Genomic DNA, 21,800 nt, shown 5'->3' with positions numbered 1-21,800 from the left:
TGGACTTTTTACTATGATTACAAGTTAGTTTCTCTTAGGTCCATACTGTGGCATCATGATATTAAACATTAATTAAATATTATTTCAACCAATGTTTATATAAAGTCAAAACTACATTTCTTTTTAAGATATTTTATTTATAATGTATCTCCATTTTAAAAAGTTTAAACACAAGTTTGAAAGGCCCTTTGTAAGGCTATTAGTATGTTTCAAGGTGTTTGTTCAATTGGAAAAGATAATCTCCCAAAAGCTAGAAATACAATTGTTGTAGCTGCAACAGGATAAATTATCACATTTTTTTTAAAGATCCTGTTGCAGTTGCCACTAGGATCCCAGAATAAAAGCACAGCTACCTCACAAATTGTAGACAAATATTCTAATTAATGCCCTCACTATTCCAAAGCATTTTCTATAAAGTACTGAAATGTTTTATTCTCCTTACCACTCATGAGCAACTTTATAGAATAACAGAATAGATGCATTTCAAGATAAAATCCAAAATTTCTGTACAAAATATATTTTCCTCTTGCTGAAATAGTTATTGAGCAAGGTAACATTTATAATTGAATAGAAAATGAACCTCTCTGTGTGTGTGTGAAGGTCTTGGCATATTCGGGTTAGTTCCTGTGTAAGTTTCAGAGATTTCTGCCGATGTTTCGATGAGGTCCCACTCGTCATCTTCAGGCTGGTGCTTTTGTCCTGGTGCTAGGGCGAACACAGCAAGACCTGAGCTGTAGTGATGTGCGAACCCAATGGTGTTTGGGTTCAGCAAGTTCGGATGAACTTTACGCAAAATTCGGCCGAACCCGAACCCCGAACGCTGTGTGATGCTTCCGGGGGCAGAGCTTTGACATCACCGGCAGGTTGCTAAGGACGCCAAGGTGATCACTTCCTGGATTCCATGGGAAAGCAAGACGGTGGCAAGTTTCTCGACACGTTAAAGCTGCTGCCGAGGTGGTCCCTGCCGAGAAACCTGCCACCGTCTTACTTTCCCAATGGAGAAACGCTCCCCACAGACACCCCGCATGCCCATCCACCTTCCGACGTCAAAAGGGAAGGGTACGGTGGCAGGCAGAGGGGAATCCCCCACCTCCACTCCCCCAGCCTCCGCACCGAAAGCCAGGAAGTGACGTCTCCGTGACATCAAAGTCCCAGGGGGGGACCACCTCGTAAAAATAAACATATTTATTTTTACGAGGTGGTCCCCGCCGGGGCTTTGACATCGGAAGGAGGATGGGCGCGAGCGGTGTGTGGGGAGCATTTCTCCATTGGGAAAGTAAGACGGTGTCCAGTTTCTCGGTGGGGACCACCGCAGTGGCGCCTTTAATGCGCTGAGAAACTACCACCGTTTTATTTTCCCAACAGAGAAACGCTCATCACACACACCGCACGCACCCATCCTCCTTCTGACATCAAAGGGGAGGGGGGCGGTGGCAGGAAGAGGGGAATCCCCCGCCCCCACTCCCCCAGCCTTCGCACCGAAATCCCACACACACCGCGTGCACCCATCTTCCTTCCAATGAGAGGGGTGCAGTTCGCAGGCAGAGGGGAATCCCCCGCCCCCACTCCCCCAGCCTCCGCACCAAAAGCCAGGAAGTGACGTCTCCGTGACGTCAAAGCCCCGGTGGGGACCACCTCGTAAAAATAAACCTGCCAAAGTCCCGGCGGGGACCACCTCGTAAAAATAAACATGTTTATTTTTATGAAGTGGTCCCCGCCAGGGCTTTGACATTGTCACTTCCTGGCTTTCGGTGTGTAGGCTGGAGGAGTGGAGACGGGGGATTCCCCTCTGCCTGCCACCGCCCCCATCCCCTTTGACGTCGGAAGGAGGACGGACGCACGCAGTGTGTGTGGGGAGCGTTTCTCCGTTGGGAAAGTAAGATGGTGGCAGGTTTCTCGGTGCATTAAAGCCACCGCCGAGGTGGTCCCCGCCGAGAAACTTGCCACTGTCTTACTTTCCCAATGGAGAAACACTTCACACACACATTGCTCGCGCCCATCCTCCTTCTGATGTCAAAGCCCCGGTGGGGACCACCTCGTAAAAATAAACATGTTTATTTTTACGAGGTGGTTCCCCCCCCAGGGCTTCGACGTCACAGAGACGTCACTTCCTGGCCAGCCAAGGCGACCGAACTCCGAACGCGACCCTGAACTTTGCCTGAAGTTTCAAAAAATTTTGGGTTCGTGTTCGGCATACCGAACACCGCAAAATTCGGAACGGACCTGAATTGTGTGAGTTTGGTTCGCCCATCACTACTGAGCTGCCTTCTCTCTATAAATACTGGTGGGTGGTTGTGGAGTGCTGGCTCAGCAGATGCACGCTGTGTTGAAACTTGATGGTGACTCAGTGGGGTAACACCTGGGGTCCTTGATGAAATTGATGTATGCTGCTTAGTTGATGTTTGTGGATTGGGGGGTGATATCCTGAGTAGTTGGAGTTTGCAGAGTACTTAGCTGTTTTGTAATGTGCGTCTGGGGTGTAACAATTTTGGTTTCGCTGCGAGTTTGTGGTCTGGTCATGTATTTATGGTGTTAAAAATCTCTGGATCAGGCACACTTTTAAACTTGATAAACGCAACTATAAACTATATTATCTCTATCAAGTTCCATTCCAATCTGTACTGTCATCCAAGTCAGCAAGCAAAGATTGTCAGTCAAAGGTTGACCATTAAGTTCATATTTTGTGATTACTTTATCACAATATATATTATGTAATGATCATTTTTCTGTTGTTTATCTTCTACTATGTCACAAATTCCAAAGGAAATATATGGCTAATGTGATTGTGTTATGACAGAAAAATTCTAAAAACAGATCAAATTTATAGCAAGTTACTCATTTACTTTTACAAGCAACATTTTTGCTAGATGCATAAAACTCACAGAGAATCAATAATTTTGTAGAGTTTGTTTCAAATCTATTGAATCTACAGTATTTCTCTGTACAGTGCAAGAATCAAGATTCAAAGCATCTCAGATGCCTGTCTGATCTCTACTTAAACACAATGAGTGAAAGGAAGTTACCATCTCTCTTGGAATTTGTTTCATGTTGAATTCCCTTATTGTTAGAAATACTTTGGTAAAGTTGAATTAGAATCTATAATGTCAGTGCATTATTCCTTATCTGGCATTCTGCAGTGATAAACAATAGATCTTGACTACCTTTGGGTGTCATCTAGAAATTGAGGAGTATTGTCCAGTCTGTTCAGTTTTTCCTTTATTGATTTCTGTCAATTTTAGTTTTAGTAAAGTTAAATTATTTTAAGTAGACATACTACAGTGGTACCTCGAGATACGAGTTTAATTCGTTCCGGACCTGGGCTCTTAAGTCGAGCAGCTCTTATCTCGAACGACTTTTCCCCATAGGAATTAATGTAAATAATTTTAATTGGTTCCAGCCCTCAAAAAACTCACAAAGTTAGTCTAAATTATGCAGAAAGACATGTTTTTAATGAAGAAATGTACATGTACATATAAATGAATAATGAAGTTTCTTTCACTTAACTTGTAAACTTTCTTAAACTTTTAAATTTACATATGTTCAACTTCTCTGCCACCCAATCCTGTAGGACAGAGGTCCCCAACCCTTTTTGCACCAGGGACCGGCTTTAAGCGATCAAGAGAGGAATGGGTGAATGAATGGACGGAGGGTGGGAAGGAAGGAAGGAAAGAGGGAAGGGACAGGAACAGAGGAAGGAAGCAAGGAAACTTATGAAAGGGGAGAGTAAGAGAGGAATGAGTGAAGGGAGGGAGGGAGGGAAGAAGGTGGGAAGGAGAAAGAAAAGAAGAAATAGAGGAAGGGAAGGTAAAAGAGAGAAAGAAAAAGAGCAAGAAAGAAAGCAAGAAAGAAAGAAAGAAAGAAAGAAAGAAAGGGGGAAGGGACAGGAACAGAGGAAGAAAGCAAGGAAACTTATGAAAGGGGAGAGTAAGAGAGGAATGAGTGAAGGGAGGGAGGGAGGGAAGAAGGTGGGAAGGAGAAAGAAAAGAAGAAATAGAGGAAGGGAAGGTAAAAGAGAGAAAGAAAAAGAGCAAGAAAGAAAGCTGCAAGCCCCCCCCCCCCCGAGCCCCCCAGGCCGGCTGCAACCTTTTAAAACGCGCGCCGCTTCACAGCTGTCTCCTGAAGCCGAACGCGGAAGTTAGCGTTTGGCTTCAGGAGACAGCTCCTTGGCGCTTGTATCTCGAATTTGGGCTTGTAAGTAGAACAAAAATATCTCTCCCCTCCCAGCTCTTATCTCGAGTTGCTCTTAAGTAGAGCAGCTCTTATGTCGGGGTTCCACTGTAATTAGAAACTCTTAAGCTACTGGGTGTGACTTTTTAAAAAAGCAATTAAGAAATGGATCAGGCAGTCACGAAGCTTTTTAATTGCTTCAGACATTTATTTGTGAACTCTGACTTGGCTTTTGAATCTTGTTGAACAAGGTTTGATGTGGGTGTGTTAATTCAAATTCCACGTCCCTGTGTACCTAGAGTAAAGTAATTTAGCCACTCCTACAATACTGTTCTAACCTTTTCTTCCCATTGAGGCACAGCTTTTGCTTTGTACAGAAAAGCTTATCTGATTTCAGAACAGCTTTTTCTGCAACTTAAGGGGGAAAAGATTAAATATCATCTTAATTTAGAATGTTATTGTCTTACTTCAGTGGATAATTTTAAATATTGACAGGTGCTTCGGGATTTTATTTAATGGTCTGGCAGTGAATATATGTGGTAGCCAATTACGAAGATAATCTTTTGTGTTGATGAATGGTCTTGATTTTCCTTTTATTTTAATGCCCTTTTCTATTTGGTTCCATGAGAGGAAATGTCAGTTCTGCGAGGTCTACAAACATTTTTTTTTCCCCAACTGAAATGTTTACCTGAAACTTCCTGGTGTTTTTGGATTGCTCGTCTGAGTGTGAATTTATAATTCCTTGGTCTCTGCAACAGGCAGATAGCTATTGAATTGCGTTGTCATTTCATCCAGAAGAATTAAAGCTATTTAATCAAGGGAAGTTATTTCATGAAACAGGACTGCAATAGATTGCTGTTGAAATGGATTCCTACCGTGCATACTGGGCATCAAATATTTTTAGTAGTCAAAGGTCTGAAAAAAGTCAAGAAAATACTTTAGAAATCGAATCTCGTGTGCCGTTACCTTATCCTTTTCCTTTTACTGACCAATTGGATGATAATAATTCTGTGGTTCTTAATACATCACTTTTTTATGCTAAGCAGAAGAAAAATGGACATACATTAAGAATTGTTTCAAAAATTTCTTTGCCTACACCGCCTTATTCAGTAAGTATGCCAAAATAGAGATGTTTTTTCCTTTTCTTTTACATGATTACCATACTGTAAATGTGTATTATCTAACAATATTGTTCTGTCTGGTATAACTTTGCAGAAGTACTTAATCAGATTTCTCTCAAATTGTTTATTTATACCTTGTAAAGAATGCCTGATATAATGTCTTCCAGAAAGCTATTAATTTTAGTGCTTGCCACTCTAACTATTTTTATATAAGCTTCATGTAACCAAATTACAGCTGATTAAGCTAATAATTACCTATCAGAATTAATTTTAAAGATTCAGTATACAAAAGATTTTGAATGAAACCCAACATGTCTGCAACACAGTATTATTATAGTTGACAGTGAAAAATGTATTAAAAGTGAGGATCAATGCTTATTCACCATTTTTAACCGGTGAATGTAAATTTTAAATATTTATATATTATATATTTACATTCTTAGTATATAGTATTTTAAGTGTATTAATTAACACTTCTTAGTAATAATTTAAAGTTTCATTTGACTTATTTGAATTGAAGAAAATAAGCTTAACATGGTTTAAGGTTTGCTTTAGTATGTATTTTAATAATGTAGGTTAAATTAGAATAAATGGATACATCTGCATAAATTGAATTTTAAATTTGTATATTATGAAAACTTAAATTGTTTTAAAATAAATTATATAAAAATAAGCCAGTCTTTGATTTCTGATATACTGTGCTGATAGTGATGAGCTGAAACCTGTAACTGTATATTGTAAGGGGAAAATGTAACTATCAGTTTTACCGATTTCATTTCAAGTATGGATCTCAGGAATTTGTTTCATGTCTTTAAATCATGATTTCATTGTTAACATGTGGTAGTATTAATTATTATTTCAATATTGATTGACAGTCACTATATTAATATTTCTCTTGGATAAATTCACAAAGTTTATCCAAGACATATAGTATTTTAGTCATAAATGTTGAATGATACCATACTTAGAAAAACATAGGTGTGTGCTGTTTTATTTCTGGAAAGTAAATAAATGTATGTTCTGTCATTTTGTAATTTGAGTATCAGGGAAAAATGCCTGTAGAGTCTTGCTAGATTCATCTGCTAATTAGATGTAAAGAAAAGGACCAAATTTTAAAGGAAGTTGATATCATACATTGATCTAAGAAATATAGATAACTGAGTTTAATGAGGCAGAATTTTAGACATTTGCAGGAAGTGAACTATTGATCTTTAACATGTGGGTTACGAAATAAATCTATTACATTTTTTAATGGCATAAATTTAAATCTATTAAGTAAATAGATCCAAGATGAATACAGTGTGTGGAAAACATAGAATATGAATAATAATGATTCAAAGAGGCTTTAGATCCTGAAATACTCTGTAAGATTTTTTTCATTAAGATTCATTAATTAAAGTTGTTAAATAATTGGTGCTTTTAAATATACATATAGTATTCTACATATAATGAAAAAAAGCATGAAACTATCAAAAGTTGGAATATTTGAGACATGAAATGGGTGGTACATGCTGAAGTTTACATTAATAACTCAGTTTTCTTTTTAGTGTAAACTGGACAGGCTCAAGATGAGGTACTTGAACACGGATATGGACATATGACAAAGTCATTTCATTGTACAAATATTTGTTTATCTTGTTATCCATAATGTATGAGGCAGTAAACTTCTCATTTCAAGTTAATTTCCCAAGGTTGGCATTGTTCTTAGATAGAACCTTTTAAAAAATGTATATTAAAATTCTCGACATTTAAATTATGTTTTAGCTTGAACATGCAAAAGCTACACAAACAGAATTGATGCAAGAATCCTTTAAGTGGGAAAATGAAGCTACTGAATTAACCAAATGTCAGGAAGAATGGCAAGAAAGGTTTGATGAAGAGGTCAGAGCTAGAGAGCAGATAGCACTGGAACTTAGCAAAGCAGAGAGTAAGTAATTGATTTGTTTGCAATATAGTGCTTTAAATAATTATACATTGTTAATTATCCCCAATCCAAATTTATAAAGCAGCTTCTTTAATTATATACATTTCAGGCAGTTATAGATAGTTCGTGCTTTTTTCTTGTTACAATTGAAAATAGATTACAAATGAGTAGAAAATTGATTAAAACCAAAGAAAGAAAAGCAACCATCATTTCAAGAGAGAATGTACAGTGATCCCTCGAGTTTCGCGTCCTCGAGCATCGCGAAAGGGCTATATCGCTAGTTTTCAACCCGGAAGTAAACTCCACCATCTGCGCATGCGTGCCCTTCCACGCATGCGTAGATGGTGGAGCTTCCCCGCCGGGCAGAGGCTTCCCTGGGTCTTCCCCCTCTTGCCCCGGTAAGACCCCAGCGGCGGCGCGAGCAACGGCGTGGGCTGGCGGGCGGCACGCGCGCGGAAACCCCAGCTCCGCTTCCCAGCTGGGAAGCAGAGCCGGCAACAGCGTGGGCGGGGCGGCGTGCGCGAGCCTGGGGACACCCCACCTCCGCCTCCCAGCTGGGAAGCGGAGCTAGGGTGTCCCCACCGCGCGCGCGTTGATGGGGAAAGCGCGCGCGCTTGGGGACACCCCACCTCCGCCTCCCAGCTGGGAAGCGGAGCTAGGGTGTCCCCACCGCGCGCGCGTTGATGGGGAAAGCGCGCACGCTTGGGGACACCCCACCTCCGCCTCCCAGCTGGGAAGCGGAGCTAGGGTGTCCCCACCGCGCGCGCGCGTTGATGGGGAAAGCGCGCGCGCTTGGGGACACCCCACCTCCGCCTCCCAGCTGGGAAGCGGAGCTAGGGTGTCCCCACCGCGCGCGCGCACCCCAGGCGCGAGCAACGGGGTGGGCGGGCGAAGGGCGGGCAGCAGTGGAAGCAAAAACACCATCTGCGCACGCGCAGATGGTGTTTTCACGTCCGCACCGCTACTTCGCTAAAAATCGATCATCGCGTGGGGTCCTGGAACGGAACCCTCGCGATAATCGAGGGTTCACTGTATATAGAAATGATAATAGGATATTATAAGAAGGAAATAGAGGATGCCTATTCATAACATAGGGTACCCTAATAAAGTTCTAGATTCATTAGATCAGCATATTTATTTATTTATTTATTTAAACCTTTCTTACTGACCATCTCACAAAATGTGACCCTGGATGATTAAAATGGATTGAAAACAAATTAATACAAATAAATAATAAATTCACAAAACACAATATCCTGTGGCACAAAACGTGATATACTGTGCCACAATACACAGTATCCTATGGTACAAAGACCAAAAATACAAACACTTAAACCATATTCAAGCTCTTAAACCAGTTTTCCAGATAAGTTCATCCAACATGCTATATCAATGATCAGGGGAAAAACTGAATTTATAAAGCCTTACATAGTTCAGCATGATAGATCTAACTGAATTTTGGGAACAGTATGCTGTTCCCAAAGATTGATATTATACAAAAAATGCTTCCTGATTTCCATTATTTGGCATTGTTGCATGGAAGGGATCTAAAACATGCTTACTTTGTTGAACCTCATATATTAAGCAGACATTTTATTTTATTTATTTATTTATTTGATTTGATTTATAGGCCGCCCTTCTTGCAGACTCAGGGCGGATCACAATAGTAAAATGAACACATTACATAATAATTCAGTACTTATTATATATCACATTGATTTCAAATAAAAACCTGGAATTTTTTTAGTGTAATTAATCCGATAACTCAGTTAACATGGTCAGAAAATGTTTGCAGTAAGATCAGAGGATCAAAATGTTAAAGGAGCCTAAGACCATCAAATCCAACTTCCTATCTGTTCTGTCGGGCTCTCTGGTAGACTCCTCCCCAAAATTCACAGGTACAAATTTCAGACACACACACACATTTGAAAATTCAAAATAATGTTCTTTATAATGAAAATTCACTTAAACTAAGCCCTCTTTTGGTATAGCAAAGAGCACTCGTCTTGAAACAAACTGGTAATTTGTACAAGTCCCTATCAGTTCTGTGATACTTAGCTTGCAGCTGTGAGGCATTCAGCTGTCAGTAAAGCAGTCACGAAACACAACGATCAGATAATCCTCCACAATGGCCAAACCCACAGGCTGCTATTTATAGCAGCCTCACTAATTACCACAGCTCCACCCAACCACAGGTAGCCTCATTTTCTTTGATAATAATCTCTCAGTTGTTGTTGCCTATGCATTGCTCTCCACATGTGTGGCTGTATCATTAACTCTTGTTCTGAATCCAAGGAGGAGCTAGATAATTGATCTCCTTCTGAGCTGTCTGCCACACTCTCCTCCTCCCTGTCACTCATGTCTTCTTGGTCAGAGGAGCCTTCATCAGCAGATTCCACCGGGGGGGGGACAAAACAGGCCTGCAGTATGTGGATGTCTCCCCCACATCCACAGTCCTTGGGGCAGGAGCTGGGCCAGAGCTAACCACAACACTATCCGGGACGGGAATCCAAATTAATACATCCCAAAAGGCTTGTCTTAATACCGACAGAGAAAGGAAGCCTACCATCTTTCTTGGGGTTAACTTTCCGTCAAAGTATTACTCATATGGAATTTTTTTTCAAAAATTATTCTTCCTATAATTTAAATTCATTATTTTACTTTCCAGACCCTGAAAAGACAATCCTCCAGTTTGTGACCATCCTCCAGTTTGGCCCAGTCCAGTCAGTTTGGTCTAATGGCGAAGGCTTCAGATTATAAAGGAGGAGACCATGAGTTTGTCTCGCCTTAGCCATGAAAGCTGGCTGGGTGATTCTGGGCCAGTTCTTTTCTCTCAGCCGGACCAACCTCACAGGGTGGTCCCTCAAAATCAGGACACCCAAATTTGTTATATTTCTTGTGGGAAAATTATTTAAAATAAGTAGCAATAGGATTGTATTACAAATAGTACACAGCTATAGCCACATACTTACCTATGCAAAATCTTTATAAAGAGCTCTCTGGAATTGCATCTGCATTTCATCTAGACAAAAATTTTCTATCAATTACCAGTTAACAGACAAATATGCTTTTCAGCATTTGAAAAACATTGGTCCTGAATAAAACTAATATTTTTTTCACAATCTGTTTTTAAAACACATTCACAGCCGTATTAACCTAAACAGCATGGTAAAATGTATGAACTCTAATATATATTGTTATTGAAAAGTGGCCTCCCAAAACTTTGCCTTTCCATGTCATTATAATGACTATCTTTCTAAAGTTGATACATATCTCTACATGGGGCTACCTTTGAAAAGTGTTCGGAAACTTCAGATCGTGCAGAATGCAGCTGTGAGAGCAGTCATGGGCTTACCTAGGTATGCCCATGTTTCACCATCACTCTGCAGTCTGCATTGGCTGCCGATCAATTTCCGGTCACAATTCAAAGTGTTGGTTATGACCTTTAAAGCCCTTTATGGCATCGGACCAGAATATCTCCGAGACCGCCTTCTGCCGCACGAATCCCAGCGACCGATTAGGTCCCACAGAGTGGGCCTCCTCCGGGTCCCGTCAACTAAACAATGTCGGTTGGCGGGCCCCAGGGGGAGAGCCTTCTCTGTGGCGGCACCGACTCTCTGGAACCAACTCCCCCCGGAGATCAGAACTGCCCCTACTCTTCCTGACTTCCGCAAACTCCTCAAAACCCACCTTTGCCGTCAGGCATGGGGAAACTAAACATCTCCCCCTGGGCACGTTGAATTTATATATGGTATGCTTGTGTGTATGTATTTTAGTATATGGGGTTTTTTAAAATTTTTCAATATTTTAATTAATTGGATATGTATTGGATTGCTTTTCACTTGTTGTGAGCCGCCCCGAGTCTTCGGAGAGGGGCGGCATACAAATCCAAATAATAAATAAATAAATAAATAAATAAATAAATATTTTACTACATAAATACATGGGGGAATTTTACCATATTAATTGAGGAGACTTGATGCAAATGCCCATAAAGACACACATTCTAAAATTTTGTTCTCAGAGGATCTTTTTGGTGAAAAACCAAGTCTTTTTATACACAATTCTTCATACTAATAAAACCTCCTAAGAAAGAATTTAATACTGAACTGTTTATTCAACTGTGAAGTAATAAATTTAGCATGTGAAGACTAGTTGAAGTACTGCCTGATACTAGTGCATATACATAATCTGGGAATTTACAATCAGTAAGCGCTATGCTGGGAGCATTAAGTAGTGGATGTTTCAACATAGTTCGATACTGATAATATTGAAGTGTGGAGGGGAACATATAATTGTTTAATATTAATCCACAACTTATTAGATTTAGTATAAACATACTAATATATATTATTCCTTTTTGAAATATTGTCTAGCTGATTATGTTTGCAATAAATAATAGTTTGGAATTTAATCATTTTATTATAAATATGCATGTGTCACTTCTCAGAAAATTATTGGCTTTTTTAGATTTTGAACAATTAAAAAATTAAACATAATGCTATGCCAGCGTTTCCCAACCGGTGTGCCGCGGCACAGTAGTGTGCCGCGAGACATGGCCAGGTGTGCCGTGAGAAGCTCCAGCTGGGCGGGGCACTGCCGGCGCCCCTGCCTGAGTGTCATCCTGTGGATGGTCTTGGGCTTCACAGTCGCTTCCTAGTTCCCTCTCCTCCCACCGTCTGTGTCTCCCGCCGTCGCCTCCCACCAAGCCGTCGCCCGTTGCCGTGGGTTCCTCGAGTGGGAGCTGCCGCTTCCCTCCGTCCAGCTCAGCCACGCTGCCGTAGAAAGCACAGAGGTTATTGCCACCGCTTCTGCCTCCACTGAGGGAGCCACCGTGGTCACCGCGCCTTTTCCTCTCGCTCAGCTCAACCACGATGGCTCCCTGAGTGGAGGCAGAGGCGGCGGCAATAACCTCTTGGCGGAGGGGAAGCGCTGACGGGCTCTCCTCCTTCCCCACCCCCGCGCTTCTCTCCCGCCCTGGCTTTTGCTTCGCCCCATGATTTCCCCGCAATTTCATCCAGGCCACCTCTTGCCTCCTTTTGAACTGCGGGGAAATCTGCGGGCGAAGCAAAAGCCAGGGCGGGAGAGAAGCGCGGGGGTGGGGAAGGAGGAGAGCCCGTCAGCGCTTCCCCTCCGCCAAGCTGCCTGCTTGTCCTCGCGCCTCGTTGCTACCTCCTGCCTTTTTCCAGGGGACTTTGGAAGGTACCCAGGGAAGGGGGGGATTGGGGGTGGCTGCAGCGGCTTCTCGTCCTCCTCATCGGGCTGCTAACGCCCGCCCGGCCCCTCTTGCATGCAGTCCCTTCACCGAGCGCTTTTTTCTTCTCACAGCTGAGGCAGGATTTGGAATGTCGGGGGTGTGTGTGTGCGGGCTCCGCATACCCCTGCCACCCGGAACATTTAAAATAAGAAAAACCTTCACCGGCCTCCGCAGAGAAGAAAGGAAGAGAGAGAAAGAGAGAGAGAGCAAGAGAGACATAGCAAGAGAGGCAGAGAGAGAGCGAGAGCAAGAGAGACATAGCAAGAGAGGCAGAGAGAGAGAGACAGAGAAAGAGAAAGAGAGAGAAAGAAAGAGAGCTAGCAAGAGAGAGAGAAAGAGAGACAAAGAAAGAGAAAGAGAGACAGAGAGAGAGAGAAAGAGATAGCAAGAGAGAGAGAAAGAGATAGCAAGAGAGAGAAAGAGAGAGAAAAAGAGAGAGAATGAAAGAGAGATAGCAAGAGAGGCAGAGAGAGCAAGGGAGAGAGAAAGACATATAGGGAGGGAAGGAGGGAGAGAGGAAGAGAGCAAAAGAGAGAGGAAGAAAGAAAGAGGGATGGAGAAAGAGAAAGAAGGGATGGAAGTAAGAGAGAGTAAGAGTGAGGGAGAAATAGAGCGAAATGGAGGAAGATTTTTTTTTGATCAAAACTTTTCTTTAGCCACTCCCCCACCCCCCACCCCATTCAGTGTTCCCCAGGATTTTGAAAATGTGAATAATGTGCCGCGGCTCAAAAAAGGTTGGGAAACACTGTGCTATGCCATGCTATTCATATCATTTTAGAAGATTTTGGAATATTTTACAATGCTTGATTTGGAAATCTCTCTTTTTCCATAGATCTTATTGATGGTTATGCAGATGAAAAATCACTTATGGAAAAACAAATCCAGGAAAAGATAGAGGTAATAGAGCATCTTGAACAAGAGCTACTTCGTACAGGTAACAAATTACAGGAACTAGAGGCTGAGAGACAACACCTTCAAGAGGAGAAAGAATTGCTCTTCAGACAAAAAGATGCTATGAAAGCTGACGCAGGACCCATAGAACAACGTATGTATTTTTATCTAATAGACTTCATAGATGTGTAATAGGTGATCCTAAGCCTTTTGATTTAGCATTTCAAAAGATTTCCAGGATATAGTCAATGAGATGCAAGGGGAGACATGAAGAGGAATTCCCAGATCCAGGCATTTTTAGGCAGCATTTATTGGGAACAAAGAATCATTTACTCAATTTTGCAACTGTTTTTATATAATTTGTAGTTTGCTTTGATGGAAGGGCATTAATAACATACTCATTTTATATTTATAAATATTTAGTGCAGTTCTTTAATAAATATGATTGCTTTTATCAGCAGAACTGAGAAAGGAATTATTCTCCTTTTAAAATTGAACTGGGGCATCAAGCACATTTAGAAATGACACTCATTTCTCATAACGTTAACAGGGTCTCATCCAATTTAAAGGCATCTAACTAATGAATTAGATGCATGGATTGAACTGATTTTTAAAAATGTATATTCTGTTGAAAAATAAGTCAAAATGGTTTATGGAGATGCAAAGTATTATTCTCCAGTATGGTTGCAAAATAGTCCAAGAATAGGTTGCCACAGTCTGATTTTCCCAGTTACTGAGCCTATGTTGTCTCTCTGCGCATGCCCCCGTTTCCGACTCAGTCAGATCTGAAACAGTCATCTTTACAGTTTCGTCTCTGGCAAAACCATTCCTGGACATCTGGACATCTGGATTCAAGTTTATTCTTTTCAATTCGGCAATTCCAACTTAATATTATCAATGAAAAAATCTGACAAGCCCTTCGGACGTTCAGCAGCAGTTAGCTTGTTCCCACTGTTCCGCTGATTCTAGCCTCTGGGATCCAGCAGCTAGCTTACTCTAAGGCCATAACCTTTCTTCCAGCTGCTCAATTGTTTAAGCCTCTGTGGGCATTTTACAAGCATTCAAGTTTGAAGTTTGAAGGAGGCTTTTCTTCCGCAGTGTGGCCCCATTGCTTTGATGGCAACTCCGCTGACACTATTTCATTTTATTGATTGATTGATTGATTGATTATTTGATTTAATTTGATTTGATTTGATTTGTATGCCGCCCCTCTCCGAGGACTCGGAGCAGCTCATAACACAATAAAAACAGTATCCAATATCATATTTAATACACTTTACAGTGAAATGAAATCCTGTTAATTGTGTTATGTTAAAGGTAAAGATAAATATTTCCCATGCCCATTCATGTCTAATTATTATATGAGTTCCTGGGGGATCTCTGAAAATTCCCTGGTCCTAGATTCGGAATTGGGCGCACGTAGGCACTAAGTGAGGCACCCTTCTACTTAGTGACAGTTGCTTTTCCCTGGCTTCCCTTCCAATGGAGATTTTGTATTTGACAGCCAGTGAAGCCGCTTGTTAAGGATTGTCTAAGCCCCTTGAAGTGGCTGCCATTTGGAGACACCAGCACATCACTTCCACTGCTTCACTGACTGGACCAGGGGTGGAGATGTACAGCTGGGTATCATCAGCGTACTGATGATACCTCACCCCATGCCCCTGGATGATCTCACCCAGAGGTTTCATGTAGATATTGAATAGCAGGGGGAAGAGGACCGACCCCTGAGGCACCCCACAAGGCAGTAACCTAGAAGTCGACCTCTGTCCCCCCCACTAACACCAACTGCGACCGACCAGAGAGGTAGGAGGATAACCACTGAAGAAGAGTGCCTCCCACTCCCAACCCCTCCAGCCGGCACAGAAGGATACCATGGTCGATGGTATCAAAAACCGCTGAGAGGTCAAGAAGCACATAAACAGGATAAACCCCTGTCCCGGGCCCACCAGAGATCATCCATCAACGCAACCAAAGCAGTTTCTGTGCTGTAGCTGGGCCTGAATCCTGACTGCTGAGGGCCTAGATAATTGGCTTCTTCCAAGGACCGCTGGAGCTGGAGCGCCACCACTTTCTCAACAACCTTCCCCATAAAGGGAAGGTTGGAGACTGGGCGATAGTTGTTAAGAATGGCTGGGTCCAGGGAAGGCTTCTTGAGGAGGGGGCACACAAGTGCCTCCTTGTAGGGATCCGGAAAGCACCCCCTCCCCAAAGAAGCAATGACAATCTCCTGGACCCAGCTCCGTGTTACCTCCCTGCTGGCCGAGGCCAGCCAGGAGGGACACGGATCCAGTAAGCAGGTGGCGGAACTCACAGCTCCAATGGCCTTGTCCACTTCATCAGGTGTCACCAGATCAAACTCTTCCCAGACAGGTGGACAAGTACAGGCCCCAGTCACCTCAACTGACTCGTTGTCAGTTGACTCTGTTATCCAATTGGAGTCGAGGTCCACCCGGATCCGAGCGATTTTATCAGCGAAAAACGTGTTAAAATCCTCGGCACTAGTCTGTAAGGGCTCCCCAACTCCCCCCTGGTTAAGAAGGGAGTGGGTCACCCTAAACAGAGAGGCCGGGCGGGATTCCGCTGATGCAATCAAGGCGGCATGATACGTGCATCTTGCCGCCTTGAGTGCCACTTTGTAAGTCTTAATATGAGCTCTTACAAGTATTCGATCGGATTCGGACTTACTCTTCCTCCATCGCTTCTCTAGATGTCTCTTCTGGCGTTTCAACTCCCGGAGCTCCTCGTTGAACCATGGAGCTCTACAGGGTCTAGTGCCACAGAGTGGTCGCAACGGCACAATCCGATCAAGAGCCTCCGCTGCAGCCTTGTTCCAAGTGTCAGCAAGAGACTCCGCCAACCTGTGGACAAGTGCATCTGGAATAACCCCAAGCGACCTCTGAAAGCCCTCTGGGTCCATCAGGCGTCTGGGGTGGAACTGCTTAATCGGGCAGTTGGGCACTTGGGCAACCTTTGTCAGATGGTGCAGACTGATCTGCATTGACCCTGTCTCAGCCTCTGTTTCACAGGTTCTAGATATTCTCCAGGATGGCCTGGATAGAAGCCTAGTTCATGGCACTTTGCGATGGCAGGTTGCAGCATTGTCTACAGTACTGGCCTGTGGCAAGAAGACCCCTCTGTCACGACAACATTCAAGTCTTTCTTAATGGTGCCAGCAACCTGCATCCCCCACTGATCCACGGATACCCTATCTGGGAGCTTTGACAGAGCCTCCCTTTTAGCTCCTATGGACTATCAGTGTTAGGTATATGACACTCAAGGTGGCATTCCTGGTCCCTATAACATCTGCCTGGCATATTTCTGAATTGAGCAGCTTACCCGACAGAGCTGACATCTGCATCTTCCATCAGAATAAGGTAACTCTAAGACTTGGCTCCTCCTTCATTCCCAAGTTCAACTCCTATTTCCATAGGATCCAGGAGTTAGTTCTAGTGAGCTTCTGCCCTGGGTCTTCTCATGCCTTGGAGAGAACATAACCTAACCTGGGCTTTAAAATTTTATATCAAATGGACAGCACTCACCAGGAAATCGCAGGCTTTCTTTGTCTCTTTCCAACCCTCTTCTATGGGCACTAAGGTGTCATCCTTGATTATTGGTCATTGGATCAAAGTATGCATCACTGAAGCTTATCAAGCACTGTCTCTCCCAGCTTCCAGATGCCTCACCACACATTCCTCAAGAAGGGCAGCTACCACTGCTGCATGGGCCATGCAAGACTCTCTTGAAGATATCTGCAGGGCAGTCTCTTGGATCACCCCCTCCCCTATCATTAGACATTACAGGTTGGATGTCTTCACCTCGACGGAGGCTTCCTTTGGGAGGAGAGTTTTACAGCAGGTCCATTTATCCTTAGGGGCTGCAGTCCCAATGGCTACCCACAGTTATAGATACCAGGCTTTGATATATCCCATTCCTGGACTATTTTGCAACCTATACTGGAGAAAGGGCATAATTAGCTCACCTGAAAAGCTATTCTCAGTTGGTTGTGAAATAGTCCAGCTCCGCCCTATAGAATATTCATGGGATCTAGAACCACCATGTTTCCAACATTGTGGGTAAGTCTCCTTTTCAGCCATCACTTCGTCAAAAACTGGGGCATGTGCAGAGGGGCAAAGAGGAGTGGCGAAAAAACATAGACTCGGAAACTAGGCAAATCAGATTGTAGCAACCCATTCCTGGGCTATTGCACAACCAACTGAGAATATGTGTTCAGGTAAGCCAACACTCTTTTTCATGGAGCATTCTCTGCATGGATTAGGCACTTAGGTAGTCTCTGCCTGAAGTGCAGCACACATACTTTGTTCAGAGCATGCATGTTTTGGAAAAACTTCCTGAGGGGAGAGTTGTTAAGCACTAGGAAGAAGGAAGATTGGCAGCAGACATGGTTTCCGAGAGATAGGATGGTGGTCATGTTATCCAGAATGGCAAAATATAAAATGAGTATGTTAAGTATGTGCAGGTTGGAAGGATAAAGATGAGAGGCATAAAGGATTGAAGAGGTATGAAAGATACATTGAATAGATATAGAACAGCAGAGAAGATACATTTATCACTCAAGAATCTGCTACTAGGATCAAAGAGATACTAAAATGTCTAGATTCTAAGAATCTGAATTGTTTCATGGATGTTCTGTTTTTCTGGGGGTTTTTGTTTTTTTAAAAAATCATTATTATATTGATGGTCTTTGACTATAATAAAGGTCTATATATTTATAACAGAGAAAATAACAAAAATGGCAGGAAAGTATGACACTTTTTAATTCAGCAGTATAATAAAATAATAATGTATAATAAAAGTATGTGAATAAAGACAAATGAGTGGAAACAAGGTGGAAAAATCTAACAGTTATGTTTAATAAATAAATTACATTTTGTTTTAATTCATTGGACATTTTACTGAACTCTATATTCTGTCTTCAGCTTCATTTTTCTCATATAATATTTCAGCTTGAGAAAGCTATAGATGGCATGTGAATTACTTTGCTTCTTGTTTTTTTTTCTGTTCTCCTAGGCATAGTAGATGCTGCAGTCGATGCAGCTTCCCAAGCAGGTGTGTTTGTATATTGCATGGCAAATCTTTCGTTGGGTGGAAGATTTAACAACTACTGACACTTGTTAATCATGGTCTCTCTTTGGGCTTTCAGCTTACTGACATTAACTTTACTGGCCTGCTGCTTTAATACTGTGTTTCATGTTCATAGCTTTATTTTGAATAACAACTACTCATAATTATATAGTATTCTATATTAATATTTTTAAAATGCAGATTACTTCAATAACCATCATCTTAATCAGCTAATAATTTTTGCATTCATATAATAACCTGAAAATAGAGATCTTTGTCAAATAAAACTCAGCCTTCATGTGTGATACAATTTGAGGAAGTAAGTATGATGTAAGATGATGGGTACAAAAATTTACACAAAAAGATGCAAACAAACCCCACCAAAAGACCATTATCTGGTGATTGTTTTTTTATTCATTTGGCAAAGACTTAAATCTAAAAATCTATTTTTAATATTTCTCAATCAGGAAATGATTTGTGATTATAGCATGTACACCAATTAAAAATAAATAAATTATTTTTGCATTATTTCTTATTATATATATATATAACATTAAGTAATGTATGCATTGTGGTGCCCCTTTGATGTTACCTCAGTAAATTAAGAATTATTTTGGCATGTGAAGATTCATATGCTGCACAGTAGCATATGAAGCTTCAGGTCATGTATTTTTTTTAAAAAAATCACAGGATGCTTCTTGCCACTATTAGTACAATTCCCAAGAGGTTGTTCGGGTATGAGAATTACCTGTATTTTGGATAAAAGTAATATAATATCCAAAATCATATTAAAATTCCAGTGTTATTGGAGCAGTATGGAATGTATATCTGCAGCCTTAGCTCACTTGCCATATATCCCTAAATTCTTTAGTTCTTTTCATTTGTCTTTTAAAAGTTTCTTTTAAAAATTGGAGGGAGGAAGTAAACTGATTGAAAATTCCAAGTGAAGGTAAGAAATATCTGGAGGTTTTTTTCTTCCTATAACTCACCAGGTGAAGGTCTATATTATTTTACATCAAAATGTTGTATGTGTCATTTGTGGGAATATTTATTTTCAATTGGAACAACCCTACAGGATGAGAAGACTGTTGGGTTTTAATGCCGTTGTACATTTTCTGCAGTATTAATGAAAATAAATGTATAACCATAGAATAATTCTATCAGGAAAGTTAAACCATGCGACATTATTATTACTTCTGTTTATTGAGAATAATTTTGATGAAACCCAAAGTTATTTTCATCCTTTATTATGCTGTAGCATACTTGGGAGTGACTTTATTTTATAGAACAATATTAACTATCAATACATAACAGGTTATGTTTTATTAAACAGAGTTGCTGGCGGAGACAGAAAAGTTAATGAAAGAAAAAATAGAAGTGCAGCGACAGTCTGAAAAAGAATACAATTACCTTCAAAAGCAGGTGAAGGCCTTGGAAACTGATATAGAGGAGCAGGTCAACCAGTTTTTGGAGCTAGAGCAAGAAAAAAATGCAGAGCTAATGGATCTAAGGCAGCAAAACCAAGCCCTAGAGAAACATCTTGAGAAAACAAAGAAATTTCTAGATGTAAGTAAAATAATGAGCTCAATCCATGCATCATTTAAACAGAATAAAAACAAAATTCAACAAAACCCCAATTAGAACAATGTATTAAAACGCTTATGTCATACATGCCGTATTTTTAGAGTATAAGATGCACCTTTTCCCCCTAAAAGAGGCTGAAAATTTGGGTACACCTTATACTCCAAATGTAGCTTTTACTAAGCTTTTTTTCAGCCCTAACGAGGTACTAACGAATGAAGCAATCTGCTGTGCTTTGCTAGCTAAGCCATCTTCCCTTTGTCTGCTTTTCTCATTGTTTCTCTCTCTAAAGAGAGAAAGAAGTGAAGTGTTTTATAAACATTTTTTTATCCCCAAACAGAGGATAAAAAGCAAGCACTGGTGCTCAAAACCATCATACCAATGTGCTAAAGCTGACCAAACTAAAGACTAGCCAGATGAATGCGTGGTAGGCAGATTATAAAATTATTGTAAAAATTTTTAAAAAATAAGATGGCTATGTTTTCCTATTTAAAATATAATAAATTTAATATATATACAAGGTTATCATTGTAAACCCTATTCTTATAAACAATGGTTTTGTTTTGAACCAATCTCAGCGCAAACTTTTAAAAAGCCTTCATTCAGGAGTAGAGTTTTCTGATAATCTGAAACAATGTTAAAGCATTTCCAGTAGAATTGGACTTCTCTAGCTTTTCCAGCCTATTTAAAAGGCTTGGAAAAAAAGTTTGTAAAATTAATTACAATCTTTGTGACATAACAAATAGCATAATTTTATGCTAAAATGGTCATTGATTTTATATATTTGCTGAGAATCTCCTTGGATTTTGTTTCTAATGAATAACACAAACAAGCTGATTACCATCAAAGATCACATATAACACTATAATAACCTTTATATTGCAAAAGATCTGAAAAATTGGATGCTGTTATTTTATGTATTGCTTGTCTATGTTGTGTAATGTTGTATGTAAATGTACAGAAAGGGGTCCATGTTCCAAAAGGCTAGCAATACACATACACACACACACTAAATTCTTGTCATGCTCTAAATTTTCACAAATAATTACTGAGGTTTTACGGATACAGCTTAATATTGTTTAAAGACATCGCAGTGTTTTTCTATTATATTTTGTAACAAATTGAAAACAAAAATACAAGTAATCCTTGATTAACAACAGCAGTTGGGACCACTAAGCAACAGCAGTCTTTGCAATCCCAGATGCACAATCAATATCAAGCAACTTTCTACCAACTTCTAACAACCTAAATCTGATGAGAAGCCAGCAGGAAGTTGTAAGTCCCAATCTGGCAGGCAGGAAAGTGGTTGTTGCCAGGTGGGGAGGGAGTGAAGTGTTGTGCAGGCAAAATGAGAAGTTGTAGGAAACAAACAAGAACTGCCATGCAGTCGTAGCTGCACAAGAGGTGGGAGGATGTGAAGGGGTGCACAAAAGTGACTCCAGACAAGGAGGTTGGGTGTGGTTACAGCATGGGTCAGGGAGGTTGCAGGGGGGTGCAAAAGAGGATTAGGGAGGTTGTGTGGGTGTGTGAATGGCTAGTGCAACATGACAGCAGAGATGTATGAATCAAGGAGACTTATCCTAGTGAGTTGTCGCCCTGCCAGATTGTTATCCTGCCAGTTTCGCCATTGGCTGCAGAAGCCAGAGGAAAGCTAGCAAATGGCAATCATGTTATCTTCATGATCATTTGTAAACAGGTAGTAAGTGTAACTGATTGCCAAATATCCAGATTATGATAACATGTCCATGGAAATACTGGGACAGCCAGTCATAACCCC

At 41.1% G+C, this 21,800-nt stretch overlaps 1 protein-coding gene across 1 annotated transcript in view; it reads left to right on the top strand.

The window, feature by feature from the left end:
- Positions 1-4,951: 4,951 nt before the first annotated feature.
- Positions 4,952-21,800, top strand: part of AKAP9 (A-kinase anchoring protein 9) — a 59,028-nt gene continuing 42,179 nt past the window's right edge. Inside the window, exons 1-4 of the mRNA XM_070728146.1 lie at positions 4,952-5,276; positions 7,053-7,215; positions 13,302-13,514; positions 19,776-20,008. Coding sequence (XP_070584247.1) covers positions 5,031-5,276; positions 7,053-7,215; positions 13,302-13,514; positions 19,776-20,008 — 855 coding nt within the window. The 5' untranslated portion in view covers positions 4,952-5,030. The remainder of the gene's footprint in view (positions 5,277-7,052; positions 7,216-13,301; positions 13,515-19,775; positions 20,009-21,800) is intronic.

This window comes from Erythrolamprus reginae, chromosome Z (assembly GCF_031021105.1).
Source record: "Erythrolamprus reginae isolate rEryReg1 chromosome Z, rEryReg1.hap1, whole genome shotgun sequence".
In the NCBI taxonomy this organism is placed as follows: domain Eukaryota; kingdom Metazoa; phylum Chordata; class Lepidosauria; order Squamata; family Dipsadidae; genus Erythrolamprus; species Erythrolamprus reginae.
Note: the sequence above shows the minus strand (reverse complement) of the source record. Positions and strands in the feature narration are given on the sequence as shown.